This window comes from Choloepus didactylus, chromosome 6 (assembly GCF_015220235.1).
Source record: "Choloepus didactylus isolate mChoDid1 chromosome 6, mChoDid1.pri, whole genome shotgun sequence".
NCBI lineage: Eukaryota > Metazoa > Chordata > Mammalia > Pilosa > Megalonychidae > Choloepus > Choloepus didactylus.
The window spans coordinates 146,110,738-146,132,911 of NC_051312.1; the positions used below are offsets into that span (position 1 = coordinate 146,110,738).

The 22,174-nt window shown below is 43.2% G+C and overlaps 2 protein-coding genes across 5 annotated transcripts in view; one reads left to right on the forward strand and one right to left on the reverse strand.

Annotated features, from left to right (window-relative positions):
• Positions 1 to 10,036, reverse strand: part of RPUSD4 (RNA pseudouridine synthase D4) — a 28,590-nt gene extending 18,554 nt beyond the window's left edge. The window contains exons 1-7 of one of the 2 annotated variants that reach the window (XM_037841905.1): positions 9,843 to 10,036; positions 9,311 to 9,476; positions 7,359 to 7,560; positions 4,167 to 4,260; positions 3,948 to 4,092; positions 3,303 to 3,400; positions 874 to 2,730 (exon numbers count right to left, since the gene is read on the reverse strand). In XM_037841905.1, the coding sequence (XP_037697833.1) occupies positions 2,491 to 2,730; positions 3,303 to 3,400; positions 3,948 to 4,092; positions 4,167 to 4,260; positions 7,359 to 7,560; positions 9,311 to 9,476; positions 9,843 to 10,031 (1,134 nt within the window). In that variant the 5' untranslated portion in view covers positions 10,032 to 10,036 and the 3' untranslated portion in view covers positions 874 to 2,490. Of the gene's footprint in view, positions 1 to 873; positions 2,731 to 3,302; positions 3,401 to 3,947; positions 4,093 to 4,166; positions 4,261 to 7,358; positions 7,561 to 9,310; positions 9,477 to 9,842 lie in introns of those variants that run through there. The other variant, XM_037841904.1, reaches the window with a different exon arrangement.
• A 148-nt stretch (positions 10,037 to 10,184) lies between these two features.
• Positions 10,185 to 22,174, forward strand: part of FAM118B (family with sequence similarity 118 member B) — a 62,506-nt gene continuing 50,516 nt past the window's right edge. For 2 of the 3 annotated variants that reach the window (XM_037841908.1, XM_037841911.1), the window contains exon 1: positions 10,185 to 10,235. The gene's annotated coding sequence lies outside the window, so the exon portion shown is untranslated. Of the gene's footprint in view, positions 10,236 to 10,276; positions 11,184 to 22,174 lie in introns of those variants that run through there. The other variant, XM_037841909.1, reaches the window with a different exon arrangement.

The window sequence follows — 22,174 nt, forward strand, 5'->3', positions numbered from 1 at the left end:
GTCTCAAAAAGCCCAGCATCACTAGCTTGGTAGCTCCCATCTCAGCAACCACAGGGAGCCCAGTAAGGAAGAGGTGAATGGCTTGGGAAGGACGGAAGTAGCTGCAGTCGTGAGCAAACTGACAAAAGATGCTGGTCCTCAGAGTCCCAGCTCTGCCATCCCAACCCAGGGGTTGCCACTCCTGCCTCACACTTCCGTCCTTTGTGAACCACAGAGATAGTCCTATTTCTCCCAGCTAACAATGAGCTCCTTGAGAGGAGTGAACACTCCACCTCCACTGACTTTCAACCTAGGGAACATTCACTGTTTGCCAAATTCAAGAATATAGATTCACACTGGAGAGAAGACCAAACAGGATAAATGGGGGTTTAAATGACATGTCCCTTTCCAAATGGACCATGTTCTGGCTTGAATCTGTTATGTACCTCATAAAAGACTATGTTCTTTTAATCCACTCTTGTGGGGGCAGACCTTTTGTGTGTGGCACCTTTTGATTAGATTATTTCCAGGGAGATGTGACTCCCACCCATTCAAGGTGGGTGTTAATTAGTTTACTGGAGTCCTTAAGAGAGCTCAGAGCCAACACAGACCCCAATGCCTGGAGATGCAGACAGAAAGACATTTGGAGATGCTAAGCTAAGAGAAGAAGCCCAAAGTTTCCCCTGGAGAAGCTAAGTGAGAACCCACAGACGCTTAAGGAGAAAGCCACTGGAATCAGAAACTGCAAGCAACACAACCTGGAAGCAAAGGACCAGCAGACACCAGCCAAGTGACTTCCCAGCTGACAGAGGAGTTTTGGATGCTATTGGCCTTTCTTCAATGAAGGATACATATCCTCCAGTTTATGCCTTAGTTTGGACACTTTCGTGGCCTTAGAACTGTAAATCTATTAACCTAATAAATCCCCTTTATAGAAGCCAATCCATTTCTGGTATATTGTATTCTGGCAGCTTTAGCAAACCAGACCCTGACTAGCTCCTTCTTTTCTGCATTTTCCATTCCTAACTTTGATTCCCATCATCAGCTCTTCTACCACATTTCTCTGCATTTCTGTGGGCCATTCCTGTTCATCCATCTCCCTGAATCAAAGTCAATTATCCATATTCCTTAAATGTCACAATCTTGTACCTTTATTTTCAGAAGCACGGTTTACTAGACTGGGAACAACAGCCAAAATATATTTAGGCCTTATACAAACAAATGCAGTTATCTCCTAAGTACTCCTAAGTACTTCTGAAGTTAAATACGTTAGGCAGGAGGTATCAGGGTTAGAAAGATGAGTTATCAGCAGAAAGAGAGCATACCACGGCTGTTTGGGGCGGGTGGGAGTCCTTAATTGAGCTGTCACCCCAACATTCCTCAACTCTCCCTAAAGTAATGTGACATATATCTGTTTGCCAGAAATAAGACAGGAGCCAGGTAGACCAACTGGGAGCAGGGAGGCTAGCATCATCTCCAGGCCTAGTAGTGTTTAACATGACCTTCTCCTCCCTGAGACCCAAGAACAGGAGCTTTGCTTCCCAAGTAAGATTAAAACATGGCAGCACCTTTATAACCACATGTTTGTACTTTTACTGATCATCATCCAAAGCCTGGAAAGGACAGGCGGCTACATTATCTAGAATGCCAACCACTGACCCAGAACTTCCAAGATGGCACCTTCCTCCAAACTTCTACACCATTCTTTAAACATAGACTGCAGACTGGTAGCCTGTAGACAAAATTTGATCAGCAAATATGATTTGCTTGGCTGCCGAAGAATTTTCTAAAAATTTGAATTAGTTGTTAGCGTAATGGGAGATTTCACATAAATATCTGGGTCCCCTGATTCTCTGAAAAAATGAGAAAATCCATTCCCACGTGGTAACAAACACCTGGAGCCAAAACCAGCCCTTTTTAGATATTGTATTTGGATCCTGGTTTGTTTCCCCCACCGCTGTCCATCCCCTGCCAGCTTCCTGCATTTGATATCTGCCTGCCGTTTATACCTGCTTAACTTGCTTATCAGAATGTCCCACCTCAATCCCTCTCCAAACACCCCCTTCCCAGGCTCCACAGTCACCAGTGCAGGAAGGCTCTGCCACTGGAGCTAGACAGTGGGTTCTAAGAGATGTGTTTAACCATTATGTTCTTTCCAACCATGGGTACCTTCTTGAAAGATCAAGAGTTTTACTGTTGGTTGAATATAGTCCCTGACCATACATTTTGTCCTTCTGTCCTTTAGTCCTCCTTCTTCTCCAATTATTGACCCAATCTGCCTGGTCCTCAGCTCTTCTTCCATTTTTGCAGAGATTCTGTGGCAAGGGGACTTCTGCAGGCTTTCTAACAGCTTGCCCAAATTATCGATAAATAGTTTGTTCACCATTAAAAGCCCCAAAGGAGCCGAGGTTCTTCAACTTCTCATACCTGGCTCTTCTGGGGCCACCAAAGCCAACTTCACTCCCTGCTAAACAGAGTGACGAGCTCAGGGGTCAAACTGCTCCACAGTCTTCACTGTAGTCCCAGATGGTCCACTTCATCGTCTCCATGCTGATCCTTACTTGGCATCTCTAGACCCAGGCGTCTCAGAGAACGCGCAAAGAAGCGAGGAAGCTGGCAGACCAAGTTGAGTTCTTCCCTCCTGGACCCCAGGGCGGGCAGGACCAGCTGCCGGGCATGCAGGTGAAGAGGGAGGTGACGGGCCTTCGCCTGTTCCAGCCCCAGCCTCTTCAGCGTGCCCGCAGGCAGCTTCTATACAAAGAAAAGACAGACCCTTGAAAGCAAAGCCAGTGGCTCTGCCTAGGCCAGCAGGCAGGGCCAGAAGACTTCACTTATAGGGAAACAACACTAACCCCCACTGGAAAATACTGCAATGGCTAGCCTTCTTTGGAGGCATGTCCAGGAAGAGATCAGAACTCAGACAAGAGAAAAAAAAACCATGCTAGGGGGCTCTGTTGGCCAAGGCTCTGGCCTTCCAAGAGAATGGGCATAACAATGTCAATGAATGAAAAGGATTCCACCTTGTTTCTCAGCAGTAGCATGAAAGGCGCACTTTAGCCTTCAGAAAGACTCCCCCTCCTGCCCACAGTCCCCCAACACAATCCGGGACTAAAATGAAGCAGTCAGGTTTTCTAACAGATCCTGCAGCTCCAGGAAAATAGGAACTAACTGCTTCTGAATTTCTCCATAACCTACATAATCAGTTAGTACGATGTTTTAAGACAATTAATATGTCTTTGTCGAATGACCCACTTTGGGGTTTTAACAAGGGGAAAGCATAAGCTCTCCTTATTTTGTTTCACTCTGGGTCAAGTCAATATTACCTGGGGAGCCAACCTATTCCAGTCTGAGTACTTGTGATCGCCAAGGATGGGACAATCCAATCCAAAAGACAGGTGAACTCGAAGCTGATGTTTTATTCCTGAAAGATAATCATAATAATAAAAATGAAAGAAAACTTATGAGGAACCACAAAAACAAAACCACTGCTGGTATCTGCTTCTAATCATATTAAATCAAAGCACAGTAAAACTGGCAAAGCCAATAAGCTATAAAGAATAATAAGCTAAGTAGCACCACTAGCTTAGGAAATAAACATTATAAATACCATTGATGTTCCTAAGTACCCCTCCCTGGTCACAGTTTCCTCTTTTCACAATAGCTAGCTATTATCCTGAACTTGATATCTATCATTGCCATGTCTTTTTTATAGTGGTCCTGCAAAACAAATAAAAAGCATTGCTTTGCACATTTTAAAATAAATGTAATCAAACTGTTTGCATTCTTCTGCTGCCTACTGCATTCAACAGTTGCCCTAGTGGAGCTCCCAGGCTCGAACAAGTCAATGGCAATTCCAGCCCACCCCAAATTCCCGCTACTCAGGACAAGGGCAGAGCCCAGCACAAGACCTGGGCAAAGCTCATGTCACTGGGTTTTGCTGACTCCCTGCGGAAGGGAGGCACCCTCACCGGTCACAGGCTGGAGCTCCAGGAGGGCAGAGGGCAGTGTGCTGCTGAGCACCTGGTACCGAGTCACGGCCACATGTGCATGCCGGTTGGTGCGCACTTTCACCATTTTCCCATTGTCCATGTGGTAGCTTGGGGACAGCGTCATCTGGAGCCAAGCAATCAAGGTATGATTTCAAAGGAAGAGCAGACAACCCATCCCTTGGGAGGTGGCCCACCCACCTTGTGGTGGTGCTGCTGGCCTTGCACTTCCTTCTCAATGATGGGGATGTCCACAACTCCTGCTGGCGGCATGGGGACACGCACAGTGATGGCCCTAGGGGTGACACGCAGACCCTAGCCTTAGCCACAGAGGTGAGTGTGGAGCTCCTTAAGTCTGGCTGCCAAGAGGAGCTAACACTGGACCTTCTGTGCTCTTGTGGTCAGTTCTTAAGATCACAGGGTCCCATGTGATTCCCTTGGTAGGGTGCTTAACCTGAGAACATGATGCCACTCTTACACACACTTCCTTTCTTACCATTAAAACATGTACTTGCTCTAAACAATGACAGAATAGCACATTTTAAAGTGGCTAATATAGGTTATGTGATTTATAGCTCCACAAAACTATTTTTTAAAAAGCAGTGACAGCCTGTGACAGGGGGAAATAAATACATGTTCACTGTAGACTATTTGGGGGAAAAAAAACAGCAAAAAATGTATATTAATAATGTGGTCTTTCATTCCAGCCTTTAAAAATGGATATGTATTATTTAAATAAATTAAAATAAAATTAGGATGATATGGTTTTATATAGAGCTTTTCTTTTTAAATAATGAAAGATGGTAGGTTCTGCGTGCATACTAAGTGAACCAATGAATGGGTGAACTGAACGAAAAGCTAGCAGGGCCATTCCCGCCCTATTTGCCAGGTAGGTATAATGGGGAGGAACTGTGCCCAGAGAAGCCATAGAAACCATGGCAGCAACTCCGTGACACATTCCCAGTACCTATCCTCAAGTCACAGCCAGGCGGGACTGTGCTTCACCGGTCCTTCAACGTAGGCCTCCTGCAGGTCCATCAGGAGGAGACCTCCCAGGTACTTGGCGGCCTATGGCTGAGTCACTGATCAGGGGTCAAAAGCCCACCCAGACACGGTATCTCACTCCTGGACACCCCACTTCAGGTGGGTGGCATCCCTTCATTTGGGCTGCTCTCTGATATATCTCATCAAATTTAAACCACATCCTAACAATCAGATTACCCTTCCTGATGACATCAGACTGCTTCTCAAAACTTTCCGGTCAGTAAATGTTCACTCAAGGGGTGAGGCATGGGTTAAGGTAGGTCCAAGTGTCAAGGCAGAAATCCCTGGTCTGGGGGCATTCACAGTCTAGGACCATAATTCGAACAAATACTTGAACATAACATATTAAGTCCTCTCTATAAAACAAGTCGGTAAATGCTAATTGGTGGCCTACTGTGTTCTGCTGCCAACTTCCACTTTCTACAGCTGGTATTTTGGGACCCTCAGATCTGGGCTCCAGCCCACTCTCCCACCCTATCTCCCACCTCCCTGACTCCACTGTACTCAAGGCGCTCCCACGATCCAGAACACGAGTCCCCAGCTCCTGTGTCAAATCCTATGTATTCATCGAGACCTTCTTAATTGACTTTAACAACTCCATGATGCCTAATGCTGAGAAATGGTTACCAATTCCAAACTTTCATGGACAGTTTTCACAAAGAACATAATACTTCTCTTCATAGCCTTACATTCAATTACTTGCGTACATAATAATAATTTCTATGTTTTGAGCTTTTACTATGAACCAGGTACTGTGTTAAACACTTCATATGCATTATCGCACTTACCTCTGCCAACAAGCCTATGGATCCCATTGTTTAAATGAAGAAAACAAACCATAGAGAAGTTTCATAACCTGCCCACGGTCCCACAGCTGGTAAAGGACATGGCTGAGAGTGGAATATAGATCAATTTCAGCTCTTAGCTATTAAGCTAAATTTCTCCCAATGTCTCACATCTCTTAAGACAGTGGTTCTAAAAGTTGATTTTACACCTAAATACACTTGTGGAACTTTTTAAAAATATAGATGCTCAATCCCCACACCCACTAGGCATGAATCAGAACCTCTGTGCATCTTAAGCATGCAAACTTTTTTAAAGCTCCCAGATAAAACATCTGTAATACAAAAAGGACTAACATCCAAAATATAAAATGAATACTTAAAAATCAAATACAAAATAAACAACCCAACAGAAAAATGGGCAAAGAAATAAGTAGACAATTTCCAGAAAGGGAAACTCAAACAGCTAATAAACAGGAAAAGACAGTCAACACCACTAGTACACAGGGAAAAAGAAAATAAAACCATTTTTTGCCCATCAGAGTGGCAAACCTCTTAAAAAATGTGTTAGCCAGGCATATGGTGAGGTGGGTTCTCAACACTGCTGGTGAAAGCATAAGTTGATAAAAACTTTTTGGAGAGCAATTTGTGTGGTAGCTATTTAAATTTTAAATGTGCATACCCTCTAATCCAGCAATTCCATTTCTAGGAATTTATCATGAAGATATATTCACATATTCTTTATAATAAGATCTGAAAAATGGGAAATTACCTGACATCCACCAATACAAAGCAGGTAAATAAATTATGATGTGCCCATGCCATGGAATACTATAGAACCATTAAAAAGAATACTAAAGACTCTCCAAGATACACTGCCCAAGTGAAACCAGCAGGGTGCCAAGCAGTATGCAAAAAATGTTGCCATACGATCCTATGTTGATACATGCCCAGTTTAACTCTGCAAGTTCACACGAGACAATGTTAACAGTGATTGCTTCTGGGGAAAGAAACTGAGAGGGTAGGCAATAGAAGTACAAGGTTTCTTTTTTACTCACCTATCTTTTTCCTACTAAAATGCCAAGGTAGACCTACATGTACCGACATGGGAAGATTCCCAGAGTTAAGTGGGAAAACAAAGTACAACGTATACCATGATACATATATATACCTACTATACCTAATAGACATATATGTAAATGCACAGAGTAAGGACCAGAGAAATAAAAACCAAACTGCTAACAGTGGTTGCTACCTCAAGGGAAGGGGGCAGAATGGGGGAGTGGGTAAATTATCCAGAGGTCTTTTATGTATTTACTATTTTACTATGGGAATGAAACCATGTATTACTTGTATAATTAATTTTCAATAATTTTGAGGTACAGCCAGAATTAAGAAGCAGTATTCCATCAAGCCAGATAATATCCTAAGCATCAAAGCTGTTTCACATATATATTGCTATGGGTCCTCAGGAAGAGCCCCCTAGTAACAGGACAGTGGGCAAATGAACAGATGAAAGGGATGCCTTCATTTAAGCCACCACTACCAACATCGGTGAGCCTCATACCAGTACTTCTTGGTCACCTGACGGGTTCTAAACAACTCTTGGACTTGATGTGCCACTTCCTTCTCCCGGGCCAACACCATCACGCCTGTAGTTTCCTTGTCTAGCCGGTGGCATAGATGCAGGGGCTCTGCCTTGGGGCCAAGCAACATCTTTGCCAGGATAGGCAGCACATCACTGATGCAGAGCTGGACCCCAGGGCCACCTAAAAAGGGAAAAGCCAGAGGTTTGAGTGACCAGGAGAAGATCCAACTCTACTTTGGAAAAAAAGTCCTTACTAGATTGTCAGTGTTTTCCGGAGTCTTGCTACATAGAAGTATGGTTCAGAGATTAAGAGTGTTGTTATGCCCAAGGAGTTTGTTAGAAATGTAGAATCACAGGTCCTCAACCCAGACAAGTAAATCAGAACCTGCATTTGAACAAGATGCCCAAGTGATTCATACCACATTAAAGTTTGAGAAGCAGTCTTAGACAGCATGTGGCTTTCTCCTCAGACATACTTAAAAAAACAAACACATCTATTTATGCACTCATCCTAAAATTGGCAATCAAAATGGGGAGGTCTGATATTTCACTAGGTAAATATAGTGCACTGTATAAGCAGATGCTTGAAAATCTGCATGTAAATCCTAGTGAGAAAAGCCCTCCTAAGGCATTACATTCTAAGGGATGGACCTTGGGGGTCAGGCATTCCTGGGCTCTACTCTATGTACTCTCCTAACTAACTGTTTGACCTTGGATGTATTACTTAATCTCTCCAACCTTCAGTTTTAGAAAATAACCACCACATTGGAATGGGAAGGCAAAAACTGTTGTGAGAATTAAGAGAGAAAAATCCTCTGCAAAACCCTTTCACAAATGCATTTTTTCCTTATCCATCTTTCCCTGACTCACCCTATCTGTCTCTGATAACTGTATTCAACATTTACTCAAAAATATTTGCGTGCCCATACAGTTCCAGCTATGGAGGTTTTGTTAGGTATACTCCAGCACCCTTATATGTATATTCCACATATATATATTTTCTTATATATTATTTCCTCCTCCCCCCATTTTGATGGAAACAATTGAAGACTGGGATCACAGCTTTTGTATTTCTCTATAGCAATCACTATGGGGCTGCAAACAGTGTACTCCATGAATCACTGCTTGACTGCCAGATGTTTAGGTAACTGCCAGATGGACAGTGCCTGAAATTCATCAGTAACAACTGATTTTGGAAGATGGGGACTGTCTTATTAATCTCTGTGACCTCAAGTGCTGCTATATCTTAGAATAATGCTGAAGTGAGGTCCCTTTCCCTTAATCCCAAAACATCTGCAAAGCAACAGTGTTGTGTAAACAGCATTAGGCCATGAGGAGGGGGGAGTGAGACTGGGCCTGTACCAGTTAAAAGAAATCAAAACTTTACCGTTTAGGGGAGGCAAAGCTGCGGTTGCACGCATCAGCCAAGCGTAACCCTTTTAACAATAACTGCTCCAGTCCCAAGTGAAACTTTTTGTAACCCTTTAATAATCAATAGCTGCTCCAGTCCCAAGTGAAACTCTTTGTGAAATTGTTTTTGTGAAATTGTTCTGTATGATCAATAACTGCTCCAGTTCCAAGTGAAACTCTTTGTGTAATTGTTTTTGTGATCAAGAGCTAAACTGCCAACTCTGCTTCTGTTAGAATAGCTTGCTTGCCTGCGTTTCTAGGATACGGTTTCTGTCTATATAAGGCACCAGTGCACACAGGTGGGGGCTGCTTGCTGAACTCCCTGCGTGGAGTGAGAGACAGCAGCCGCCTGCTAGCTGGCTAATAAAAGGCTCTTTAAATTCTGTTTGGCTGTCTCCTACTTTAACTCGCGGGCACCATAACAAATGCCTTACAGAGCTTTGAATAGTTTGAATGCTAGCCTGGAAGAGCCTCCCAAGAAATGGGTCAGGCTGCCCCTCCCTTTCCCACGTGGTCCTTACCATGGACAGGGAGACCGTAGGGCTTATTGATGACCACAAGGTCGTTGTCCTGGTGAAGAATCCCTCGTCTCAGTGCCTTAGCAAGCACGTTTGGGTGGACTCGCTGCAGCTGCTTTGTGAACCGCACTAGTTCTCGCACCCTTCGCTGAACAGGGTTTGTAGGAACCTACGGGTGGAGAAGTGGTGGGGAATGCCTGATACAGAACTTCAGGAAGGTCTAGATGAAAATCTGGGTAGGCAATGATTGTATCTTTGCATCAGACTTGCGCCCTCCTCGCATAATTTGCGCAGAGGTGCGTGTCCGTCTAACCCGCGACCCACGTGGGGCTTAAGACTGCCCGTCAGGAGCCAAATACTCAGCCCAAGGGAAGATACCGCACCCTTACTGACCTCTTCCCTCTGCTATCTGTTCTTTTTCCCATATATGTCCTAGACATCTACTTGACATCTGTCAGAGAACCCTCCGACCTCACTCCCCGCCTGGAAAACCAGTGAGAGGACCGCCTCTTGTGAGTTGCAGTTCCCAACTCACCGGCTCCTCCTTCTTCTTTTGTTCCCGTTTCTGGGCTCGGAGCCTGTCCGCCAATTGCTGGGCATTCAGGGGCCTAGAGGCAGCAGCGGCGGAACAAAATGGCTTCGAGAGGAGCGTGAAGAGACTCCCCAAATGGTGATCTGTGGCCCGGACCCAGAGGCCCGGCGAACTGCAACTGCACACCGCCATATTGCCAAAAGGGGCGGGACGACTCAAGACCATGTGAAGAGACGGCGGGGGAGAGGGCGGGGCCGGGGTGGAGACCTGGAGCGGGCTCCGCGGTCACGTGGGGGCGAGGGCGGGGCACGGGTGAGTCACGTGGGGGCTGCGCGCTCAGTGCGACTGCGCGAGCCGGTAGCTGCAGCTGGAGCGGTGGCCCTTGGAGCAGAAGCGGTGAGTGGGTGGGGAACCCGGGTTAGGACCGGCGAAAGCCGGCGCCTCGGCGCCTGAGCACTGTCCACGACTCCACGGTTTGCGTTCTCCAAGAGCCCTGCCCTGGGAGACCGTTCCTCCCTTTGGGAGACGCTCCCACTCGACACCACCACCCGCCCCCGCGCCCCCTCGGCAGCGACGCCTCAAACGCTCGCCCAGCGCTTTCTCAGTCACCCCGCTCGTCCCTCCTGGCAACCGCATTCCCGGTGTCCGGCACCCCGGGAGGGACGCGCCGTGGCCCTCGCATTTCCTTGCCGCTCGTTCTTCGGGAGTACCCGGATCTCTGTAGCTTCTTCCACCCCTCACTTCCCTACTCTCGGCTTCTTTCTTTCACGTCGTAACCTGTCCTCCTCTCCCAGAGATGACGGGAGACCTTCCGTTCTCCAGGGGCTCCACCAGCCCATAGTTCCTTCTTAGGGAGCACCTTGGTTTCCTCCCCGCTTCTTCAAGAATCCACTTCACCTCTCCCTGCTCCTCCCAAAGAAGAGAGTGAAAGTAGGGAGCATGGATGGTCCCTTCTCCCTTCTGCTTCCTTCATTTTCCGCTTCATAGTTTGCAACCGCCCCACACCCCGTCTCCCTCTCTCGGTGGTTGCGATGTTGTTGAGACTCCCACCCCCAAACTGCGAGCGACTCCCTCTGAATCCACCACCGGGCGGCTGGGAAGATGAACATCAGGTCCTGTTGGCAATGTTAAAATTCCTGGGAACAAACCTGCCGTTTGTTAAGAAGCCTAATGCCGAGTTCCGAAGATAGGCCCTGAGAACTAATGGATCCGTATTGCCGATGTTCTCTTCGATTTAACGCTGTCCGAGGAGGAGATTAGGTAGTTGAATGAGGTTTGGGTCGTACCCCTCCCAGAGGGATCGGCCGGAGGGAGCCATCTCGAGTACGAAATAAAGTTGAACAGGTAAGTGGACCTAGCCTGTAGGAGACTTGAAGTGCAAGAACAGTCTGAACTCGATGGGATAAGTAAGGGGGAGTCTTTGTAGCTACTTGAGTAGGGGAGAGACCCCTTGAAAGTGGAGTTCTGGAAATAAAGCCGGCAACTGAATGCAGAACAGATTGAAAAGGCAAGAGCTCAGGTAGCAGAGAATCGATGAGGAAGCTGCTGTCTAGTGAAAGCGAGATGAGGTCATGCCCCATTCAGGGCTCTTTTTTTTTTTTTTTTTTCCCTACACAGCGCTGTCCTTTGAGTTTGAATTGGTTATGAGTTACATAGTGTATGATTGGCAGCTGGTGTTGAGCTTTGAGTCCCTTGAGGACTCATTTTTTTTTTTTTAGTGCCCACACCTGGCACCTAGTAAACACATAAATGTTTGTTGGATGACTGAAGTGCATCATTACCACATGTTAGGTGTGTCTGAAAATTTTGAGTTGTCTTGTTTCCCTCATTTGTGACCTGAAGAATGAAGGTGGGGGTAAGTACATTCGTGAATAATACGTTTTTTTAATAAGGCAGGTGAATGTAAAGAATTTCAAGAGAGATTGAGAAACAACCTCTGTCTCTTTTTCTGTTTTTCCCTGTAATTTCACAGGGAAGGAAGGCATAGATCTAAAAAAAACTTAAGAAATTGCTCCCTAAAAATTATTCTTAGTTTTTACTGATGTGTTCCAAACCTAGTTTCTAATTTCACTAAGCAGTTGCAGATCACAAATTGCTTAGGTACAACCAAACCCCCCTTTCCCAGAGGTGAAATTGCTGCATTCTTGTGAGACAAAAATCGTAGTTCTCAAATATTAGACCCTGAAATTTGGGCATTAAGACTTAAATTCATGCCATTGCATTAATTACAAACCATTTTTGGGTGTAGTACCTTTATGATTTTGTGTGGGGTCTGGGAGAACCTGTTTCCACCTTAACCTGTCCCTGTGGCTTTGAAGAAATAATACCTGTTCTTGCAGAATTGGCTTTCTGAGGCAGGAAACAAGATGAAGAACCAACTCAGATGTCATTGCTAGGGACACAGAGCTTGTGTTCTTGGGTTTCAGGTTAACCCAAGGCATGCACTGTAGTGTCTAAAAATGAAAACACTGGTCACTTTTTCTGGAGAAAGAACTTTCGGGTTTTTCTTGGTTGATACTTTGAAAGGGAAATGTGAAGGAGTTTTCAAATTTGAAGAAACAAGTTTTTGTTAGTTTGGTTTCACAGTACAGCTTTAGCTAATGTGGGTACAGAAATTACAACTTCCTTTAATGGTTTTCTTATGACTCTAGGCACTCCGTGGTTCAAATTGGAGTTCTCTGAATATGCAAGAATTTATGCAAATATGTCTTTCATTTTTTTTGTCTCTGTACTGCCTGTTCCCCTTTCCTGTTCAGTTGATCCTTTTTTAGGCAGTGAATTTTTCCATTTCTGCACCGATCTCCCAATCTCTTTTTGATTGTCGACTCCTTCTTATCTGGAATGTTTTCCGGTACCAGGAGGGAAACACCATTAGTGGTATCTTGATTTCTATAGAGTACAGCTCTGTTGAAACATGGCTTTTTGCATAGAGTTTGAAATATCATAATGTGCACCCCCAAAATAATTGTATAAAGAACTTTGTAATTAGTTTTTACGGATATTTCTCAGTCTATGCAAGAACAAAAGGGCTGCCTTGGTATTTCACACATTTCAGGTTAATTGATATCATAAGGTTAAATTCTGGCTCCTTAAATATGATTTTGCTAGTTGCAGATTAACCAGAGGTTCAAGTTTCCTTGAAGAGCAGGAAGTGCTTGGACATTGCTTTTTGGTTTTCGAGAGATTAAAAGAAGCAACTAACAGGAACTCCCTGGAGGTGTCCTGGAAAGTGCAGTAGTTTGGAGCCAGGAGACGTGGGTCCTAGGATCAGTTTTACTGCTTGTAATCTGGAGCAAATAATTTGGGTTTCAGTTTCTTCTCTTAAAAGAAGATCCTTACAGCTCTTGAATTTCCATTCTATGAAGAATTTCCATGGACACTAAGTGCATCTCTTTCGACCTTAACTAGTGGAATAACATCTCTAGCACATTTCCGATTTACCTTGAATACATGTAGCATTGGCACAGAAAATAATTCTCCTCTTGTCCCCAGAATTAAACTTATGCCACTGAACTAGCATTTTTATTGGGAGGTTACTTCATTGAGAAGTGTTGGAATATACTTTAAGATTTCCTAAGTGGGGCATGGAATGGGGTGAACTAGGAAAAAAAAATCATAGAAAACTGTTGTGTAGACTGTGTTGTACTTTCGTCGTGCCAGCATTTTAAAGAAATTACAATAGTTGTAGCCCTTCATTATACTTGTATTCAGTTTTTGAGTAATGAGCAAGACAGGGCTAACAACCCAATGCATCCCAAACTTTTTCATATCATGTCACTCATGAAAAAAGAAGGATTGTATCACTGAGGAAAACTGGACACAGCCCACAGAAGGCAGCTGGCTTGGGAGCCCTGGCTACCTGGGACCACTGCCCCAGGCCCCTCACACCCCCTCCCCGGGCAATACCACCGGCTGAGGAGATCCTTATTCGATGGCACATCTAACCATTAGGAAGTTTAGCTTTGCATATTCAGGATGTTTGACCCCAGACTCCGCCTAAATATCAAGAGGAACTGTGTCATTGGTCATTTGTGTTAAATTGGTCTCCATGAGTGTCAACATCCTTAACTAATAAAGACATGGGAAATGCTTTCTTTTGTCTGGATGTCTTGACCTCATTAGATTCTGGGCAGTATTGCTCTGCCTAATTAGAGAATATCCACAGTCCAAGATGAGTGCATTGGTTTAAATAGCTTATTTTATGTTTTCCATTATGAAAATGATACTTATGTGAAAAATACAAAAAGTAGAGTGGGCAAAAAATCATTCATATTCTCTTTTCTGTATACTGTTGACAATGTGGGATTTCTCCTGCAGTCTTTTTTTATCAGCCTTTTTTTTTTTAATTGTGGAAAATGTCAAACGTGCAGAAGTAGAGAAAATGCTCATCAGTCAACTGCTACAGTTAACCAGTACAGACCCAGTCTTGTTCTGCACCTCCACTCTTATCTCCCAGATGATTTTGAATCACATCCCAGGCATATCATTCCATCTGTGAACACTCACATATGTTTCCCTAAAAGATAAGGATTTGTTTTTCACATAGCCACAAAATCATTATCATACCTTAAAAAATTATTCCTTAATATCCTCCACCAGCCAGTCAGTGCACGAATTTCCTGTTTATCTCATATTTTTTTAACAGTTGATTTATTTGAATTGGGATCCAGAAAGTGCATACTCATCATGCACACACTTTTAATTGGAAGAATAATACTGTTTGGGATGTGCAGAAGAGATATGTGGGCTGCAGACCTTCAGGGTAATAGAGCACAATGGTTAAGAGCTTGTGCTTTGGATCCACAGGCTGGCTTTCAAATCCTGGTGCTGCCAGTAGTAACCTTGTGCAAGTTCCTTAACCTTTCTCACTTTAGTTTTTGTAACCCTCTAACATGTGGACAGTAATATCCACCCTAGGACTGTGTTGAGGGTTAAGTGAGTTAATGCATGTTAAAGCCCTTGGGTGAGGCCAGCACAGAGTGGGTGGTCAGTGAATATTAGCTTTTCCCGACAAATGGTATAGCTTGTTGTATAAACTTAGAGTAAGGGTCAGGGCTAGGTTCTGGACCAAGAGGGGAAAGAGAAATGAAACAAAATCAAGTTTCAGTGGCTGAGAGATTTCAAATGGAGTCAAGAGGTCATTCTGGAGGTTATTTTTATGCATTACATAGATATACTTTTTTAGTTTTTAGTGTATTGGAATAGCTGGAAGGAAACACCTGAAACTGTTGAACTGCAACCCAGTATTCTTGATTCTTGAAGACTATTGTATAGTTATAGCTTCCACGGTGTGACCGTGTGATTGTAAAAACCTTGTGGCTCCCACTCCCTTTATCCAGTGCATGGACAAATAAGTCGAAAAATGGGGACAAAAAGTAAATGAATAATGGGGGAGGTGGGGTATGAGATGTTTTGGGTGTCCTTTTTTACTTTTATTTTTATTCTTTTTTTATTTTTTGGAGTAATGAAACTGTTCAAAAATTTATTGTGGTGATGAATACACAACTATGTGATGATACTGTGAACAATTGATTATACACTTTGGATGATTGTATGGTACATGAATCTATCTCAGTAAAATTACATTTTTAAAAAAAAGAGGGCTAGGGATTTTAGTCTGATTCTGCCACTTAGGTGAATCACTTTGAGGTTTTGGACCTTAAATTTCCCATCCAAAAAAAGGAGTGGAGGTGGGATGAATGACTAGATCATCTCTAAAATTCCTTCCGGATTTCTAAAATGCCAGTGCTTGCAGGAAGTGAGGCAGCTTGGTATTTGGAAAGAGTGTGAGCTTTGAAAACACCATGACAATTTGTATGGGGTATTGTCATTAAGCATTTTATCTCCCTGAGCCTCAGTTTCTTCATCTGTAAAATGGACCTAATAATACCTACCTGATAAAATTGTTGTGATGAATGACACCATGCAGCTGGTGGGCACTCACATTATGATTTGGTAGCATTTCATGACGACAAGTTAAAATAAGATTATTACATTAGAGCACTTTCAAAACTGTAAAGAGCTATATATATATATATATGTATGTACATATATAAGTATACATATGTATATGTATGTATTAGGGCATTATAGAAATGAGATGTAATCATTATGAATATGGGAAAAAGAATTCCATCTGGAAGGAAGGTAGGCATGGTTCCCAGAACATGAACAATGGAAAATTGTGGGAATATAAAACTATGTGGTTGGATAAAAGCCAGAGAGTATCAGAATCCCTAGAGAAATTCAAAGTATTTGGAACACATAGTTGCTTAAGTAAAATAAACCTGTTTCCTGCATTATTTGAAAGTTTGAGCAAGAACAAGTAAAAAATGTGGATCGTCATTTTCTTTTTAATTGTTAATGATTGGCGCATGACATAGGTGTTTAATGATAGTGTTAATTTAATGAAAACAACTGTTCCACTAGCTGTTGTTAGGAGAACTGAACTATTGTTCAGTGATGTAGAAAACAGGTCCACACTGAGTTGTGGTGGTCAGCATTTTTCCAGCCTGCTTGAGATACTGTTAAATAGACAGATTACTGGATTATACGCCTCTAGAAATTTTGATTCGGTAAAGGTTGGGTTAGGGCCCAAGAATCACTTCCCCTTGCCCCTCGCCCAACCAGCAATCTGGGGATTCTTCAGAAAGCTTTGGGGAACACTGCTAGAAGACTGTTTAGAGCCATTTATACAAGCAGGACTGGGATAAAAGTTCTTTCATTTATGGTTATACCAGACAAAAGTTAAAGTTACTGAAAGATGTAGAGAGAAAAATGGCAAAATGTTCAGGGTTGCTACTTGTTTTCTTTTTATTTTGTTTGTTTTTATCAAAGTAATTCATGTATATGATTTAAAAATCCAATGGTATGAAAGACATAATGAAAAAAAAAAAAAGTCCCCTTCACCCTCCCCACCTCATGGTCTCCTTTTTTAGAGGCAACCTCTCAATTCTTTTCCTCTTTCTTCTGGCATTATCTTCGTATTTCTAAATCATTTCATATGTTGTTTCTTGTTTTGTTTTTCCTATTTTGGGTCCATTAATTTCCTACTGTGACTGGTTAGGGTTTAGTTCTCACATCCTACCACTTCTCTACCCTTCCTGCCCTCCCTCCATCCTCTAGCATAGTTATATTGTAATGCTTGGTTAAAACGGACAGCTTCTGTGTGTTAATACCTCTGCCAAGTATTGTTCACTGCTGAGCCAGAGGATCTGTCACAGCTCTGCTCCTCTTTAAGTTTAGGTTGCCTGTTGCCTGTTGATCTCATGGACCTGTTTTCACGTTCTTATCAGTAACATATTCCATGAGCTCCAAGGTATCACTTCCTCCTATCTTTATTGCTTCCTGTCAAGAACTCAGGTGCCCACACAGTTCTCCAACTGCCTCTCTCTTCTCCTGTGCTGAAAGCCACGTCTTCCTCTTTCTTGGCGTACATCCAGTGATGTAAGGATTACATTGGCACGTACTGCAATGATTTCCTAAGAAGTCTCAGGATGACTGTACTTTGCCCATACACTTGTTTGATAGTTGAGCAGGTTAATGGAGTTCTTCGTTGGAAATAATTTTCTCTCAGAATTTCGAAGGCTTTGCTGTGCTGCCTCTGGTCACTGTTCTTTTCTTAAGGCAGAGTGATTGAAATCCTTTCAGGTGACCTTTTTTGTTTAGTTGGTTTGGATTTTTTTTCCCTCTCTCAGTGGAAGCTTTGAAGATATTCTCTCTCCCTAGCATTATGAAATTTTCTAATGATGTGCCATGCACAGGGTTTTCTCCATAGTGCTGGGTACTTGGTGGGCCCTTTTATTTGACAATTAACATTCTTCCGTTCTGGGACATTTTCTTTTGTCATTTCTCTGATTTTTCTCCCCATCTTTATTTTTATTTTTTGATCCTATTTCATAATATCCGTTCTTGTTATGTGGATATGATAGCCTCAAAGAGGGACTGTCGAGTGTTCTCATTCTCGTCTCCTCCCTGCGTTGGCTGTTTCCTCCCAGTTAGATGTTCAGGGCCTTTGTGCTTGTACTCTCTGCTTGGGATCCCTCAGATACCCATGGCTCGCTCCCTCACCTCCCTCAAGTCTTTGCTTAAATGTCACCTCAGTGACCTCTCCATTTAAAAGTATAGACTCCCATCCCACTTCTCCGCTTTATTTTTCTTCAGGAGCATTTATCACCATCTATCATACTGCATCTTTACTGGGCTTTTTGTCTGTTTTGTTCACCGCTATAACCCCAGCATTTAGAACAGTGCCTGGCATGCAGTCGATGCTTAACAAATTATTTGCTGAAGTAATGAATGAAGTCTTTTAGATTGTGATTTGTTAAAATATCTAATGATCCATGTTCATTTTTGTTTTGTTTTTAATTTTTTGACATTGCTGTAGGCAATTAGAATATGTATTTTGTGTATGTGTTTATACAAAAAGAGGTATGTGTTGGCTGGCATTTCCTCGCCTGCCAGGGTTTGGTGGCTGGGGCAAGATTAGGGATCTGGAGAACTACTATTCAGTATGCTCCTTTGGAAATAATCTCTGTTTTCAGTTCTTTACCCCTGCCTGATGTTCTAGAGCCATTTGAATTGATTTTTCTCTAAACCTCTGGGTTTGGAGGTAGAGTGTGGAATAGAAGAAGTAAACGATCTAGTTCCCTATTTTAGCAGGGGGCAAGGCAGAGAATTTTTGCTTTGGTTCCATAGACTTTACGCCAACCCACTTTTTCAACTCTGCCCTCACCCCTGCTTTCCATCTGCAAAAGGCCATGAAAAAAATCCCTTTCTGGTGAAGTCTGTGCATGGGCAGTGTGGTTTAGCCATCTGCTGACTCCCTCCCAGGTTCCCACACATGCCAAGTTCCCACAAGTTTGTCCCAATTTCCTCACTACCCTCAGCTGCTGGAAGTGTAAAGAGTACTGTTACTCTGCTTGCATATTTTTTACAATAAATTTTTCTACGACGCTAAAGTAAATGAAAAGTTTAAGGAAAAACAAAAACAAGAAGTTTTTACACATGGTATAAAAGCAGGGCTAAACTTGAGTGAATAATGTTTTTGGAATTGATATGAATGTGAAACCAGGACAGTCAGATTTCTAACCCCAGGAAACCAAGTTGGTGCCGTATCTGTAGTGGGGTCCCCAGTCTCTCTACACAGAAACCAGAAGGTCAACAGTAGTTAGCTCCAAGTGAGATCACATGTGGTTTTTGCCTTGCTCTTTCTACTTACTGGTACTTTACATCATTCCTGCAGTGCCTAAATGCAGTCTGTTCTTTTTTCCTTAATGTCCATCTCCCTTAGACCCAGGTTATGCTGTTCTCCTTAGACAGCTCCTCGTCTCCCAGCTCAGCTGCCCCCTCCTTTCTTTATGAAAGGATATGCTTGGGTCCCCTCTAACTTGTTTACTTCCTCTCTCACATGTTTCCCCCTGCCCAGTTGACTTTTTTTTTTTTTTAAGTTCAGTTTTATTGAAGTGTATTCACATAACATACAATCATCCATGGTATACAATCAACTGTTCACAGTATGATCATATAGTTATGCATTCATCACCACAATCTATTTCTGAACATTTGCCTTACATCAGAAAGAATCAGAATAAGAATAAAAAATAAAAGTGAAAAAAGAACACCCAAACCATCCCCCCATCCCACCCTATTTGTCATTTAGTTTTTAATCCCCATTTTTCTACTCATCCATCCATATACTAGATAAAGGGGATGTGATCCACAAGGTTTTCACAATCAGACTGTCACCCCTTGTAATCTACATTATTATATAATCATTTTCAGGAGTCCAGACTGCTGGGTTGGAGTTTGGTAGTTTCAGGTATTTACTTCTAGCTATTCCAATACATTAAAACCTAAGAGGTGTTATCTATATAGTGCATAAGAATGTCCACCAGAGTGACCTCTCGACTCCATTTGAAATCTCTCAGCCACTGAAACTATTTCGTCTCATTTTGCATCCCCGTTTTGGTTCACAGACCACTTTTTAGAGTGGTGCTATCTGCTCAGTGAAGCAGTGCTTTTTAAAGCTCTCTTCTGAGTTAGTTTAGTCTTTCTAGTTGTTCTGGTGGCTGCTGTGGCAGAGACCACCTCTTTCTTTCTTTCTTTCGTTCTTTCATTCGTTTTCAGATTCTTGTTTCAGGTTTAAACAATACTTTCATCTCTCAGCTCATTTATAGATCAGATAGAATATTAGTATTTCGGTTAATTTTTATTAAGGAAAAAGAGTATACTGAGTGTTTCAGTTTGCTAATGCTGCTGTTTTGCAAAATACCCGGAATGGATTGGCTTTTATAAAGGGGGTTTATTTGATGACAGATTTACAGTTCTGAGGCCGTAAAGTTTCCAGACTAAGGCATCAACAAGGATACCTTCACTGAAGGATGGCTGATGGTATCCGGAGCACCTCTGTCATTTGGGAAGCCATGTGGCCGGCGTCTGCTGGTCCTTTGCTCCTGGGTTGCATTTCAAAATGGCTTTCTCCAAAGTGTCTCTGGGAGTCTGTCTTAGCTCTTCTCTCTCAGCAACTGTGTGTCTGTGCCAGTTTGAATGTATTATGTCCCCCCAAATGCCATTATCTTTGATGTAATCTTGTGTGGGCAGACCTAATGGTGTTAATTGGATTGTAATTCTTTGAGTGTTTCCATGGAGATGTGCCCCACCCAACTGTGGGTGATGACTCTGATTGGATAATTTCCATGGAGGTGTTGGCCCGCCCATTCAGGGTGAGTCTGAATTAAATTACTGGAGCACTATATAGGATCAGACAGAAGGAGTGAGCTTGCTACAGCCAAGAGGGACACTTCGAAGAACACACAGGAGCTGAGAAGAGTAGCTGCAGATGAGGGACAGTTTGAAGACAGCTGTTGAAAGCAGACTCTTGCTCCGGAGAAGCTAAGAGAGGACAAACACCCCAAGAGCAACTTGGGAGTGACACTGTGGTGAGGAGCTGCAGCCTAGAGAGGAACGTCCTGGGAGAAGGCCATTCTGAAAACAGAACTTTGGAGCACACGCCAGCCACGTGCCTTCCCAGCTAACAGAGGTTTTCTGGACACCATTGGACACTTTATTATGGCCTTAAGACTGTAACTGTGTAACCAAATAAACCCCCTTTTATAAAAGCCAATCCGTCTCTGGTGTTTTGCGTTCCGGCAGCATTAGCAAACCAGAACAGTGTCCTTTCTTCTTTCTCCCAGGATGCTTCTCTCTAAGTGTCTAGGGGTCTTTTCTTAGTTTCTCCAGGCCAAAGTCTGGGCTTCATCTTTTAGCTCGTCATCTCCAAACGTCCTTCTGTCTGCATCTCCAAGCATCTCAGGTGTCAGCATCAGCATGGGCTCTTGAGCTCTCTTAAGTAGTCCACCCTGAATGGGTGGGGCCACACCTCCATGGAAATAATATAATCAGAGTTCTCACCAACAGTTGAGTGGGTCACATCTCCATGGAAACATTCAATCAAAAGGTTCTGCCCCACAAGATTGGATTAAAAGATCATGGCTTTTCTGGGGTCCATAACAGTTTCACACCCACACACTGAGTGTAATATCAAGCTAATTTTAGGTTACAAATTTAGCCACTTTCCTAGATTCCCTGTGATCCATCATTCTCTTGTCCCTAAGGGATTACTGAAACTGATCCATTGTTCTTTAAGTACATTCGTAGGGCAGATGACACTTTTTCCCAAAGTCAATTGAACTTAATGTTGATGCTTAAAACAGAAAGAAGGAAATGATCACCTATAATCTTACCACCCAGAGATTATTTCTACAATCTTCCTGTAACTCATGATAAGGGATAGGTCTGTTGAACTGTTTTTTTTGACCCTTAAGTTTGAATTAACTTTGGAGCCATCCACCTGAAACTTAAGGAGGCATCTCATGGGTCTGAAGCATCGGAGAGAGCTGAGCTGAAGGAATAGTTTTGGGAGTCATGAACATTTAGTTGGTATTTGAAGCCACTGGAGTGGGTGAGGTAATTGTGGGGTAAGGGAGAACTAGGAAGGGCTATTTAAAGTGAATAGAGGGGAGGCGGGGCAAGATGGCAGACTGGTGAGCTGTATGTTTTAGTTACTCCTCCAGGAAAGTAGGTAAAAAGCCAGGAACTGCGTGGACTGGACACCACAGAGCAATCTGTCTTTGGGCATACTTCATACAACACTCATGAAAACGTGGAACTGCTGAGATCAGCGAAATCTGTAAGTTTTTGCGGCCAGGGGACCCGCGCCCCTCCCTGCCAGGCTCAGTCCCGGGGGAGGAGGGGCTGTCAGCTCCAGGAAGGAGAAGGGAGAATTGCAGTGGCTGCTCTCATCGGAAACTCATTCTACTGATTCAAACTCCAAC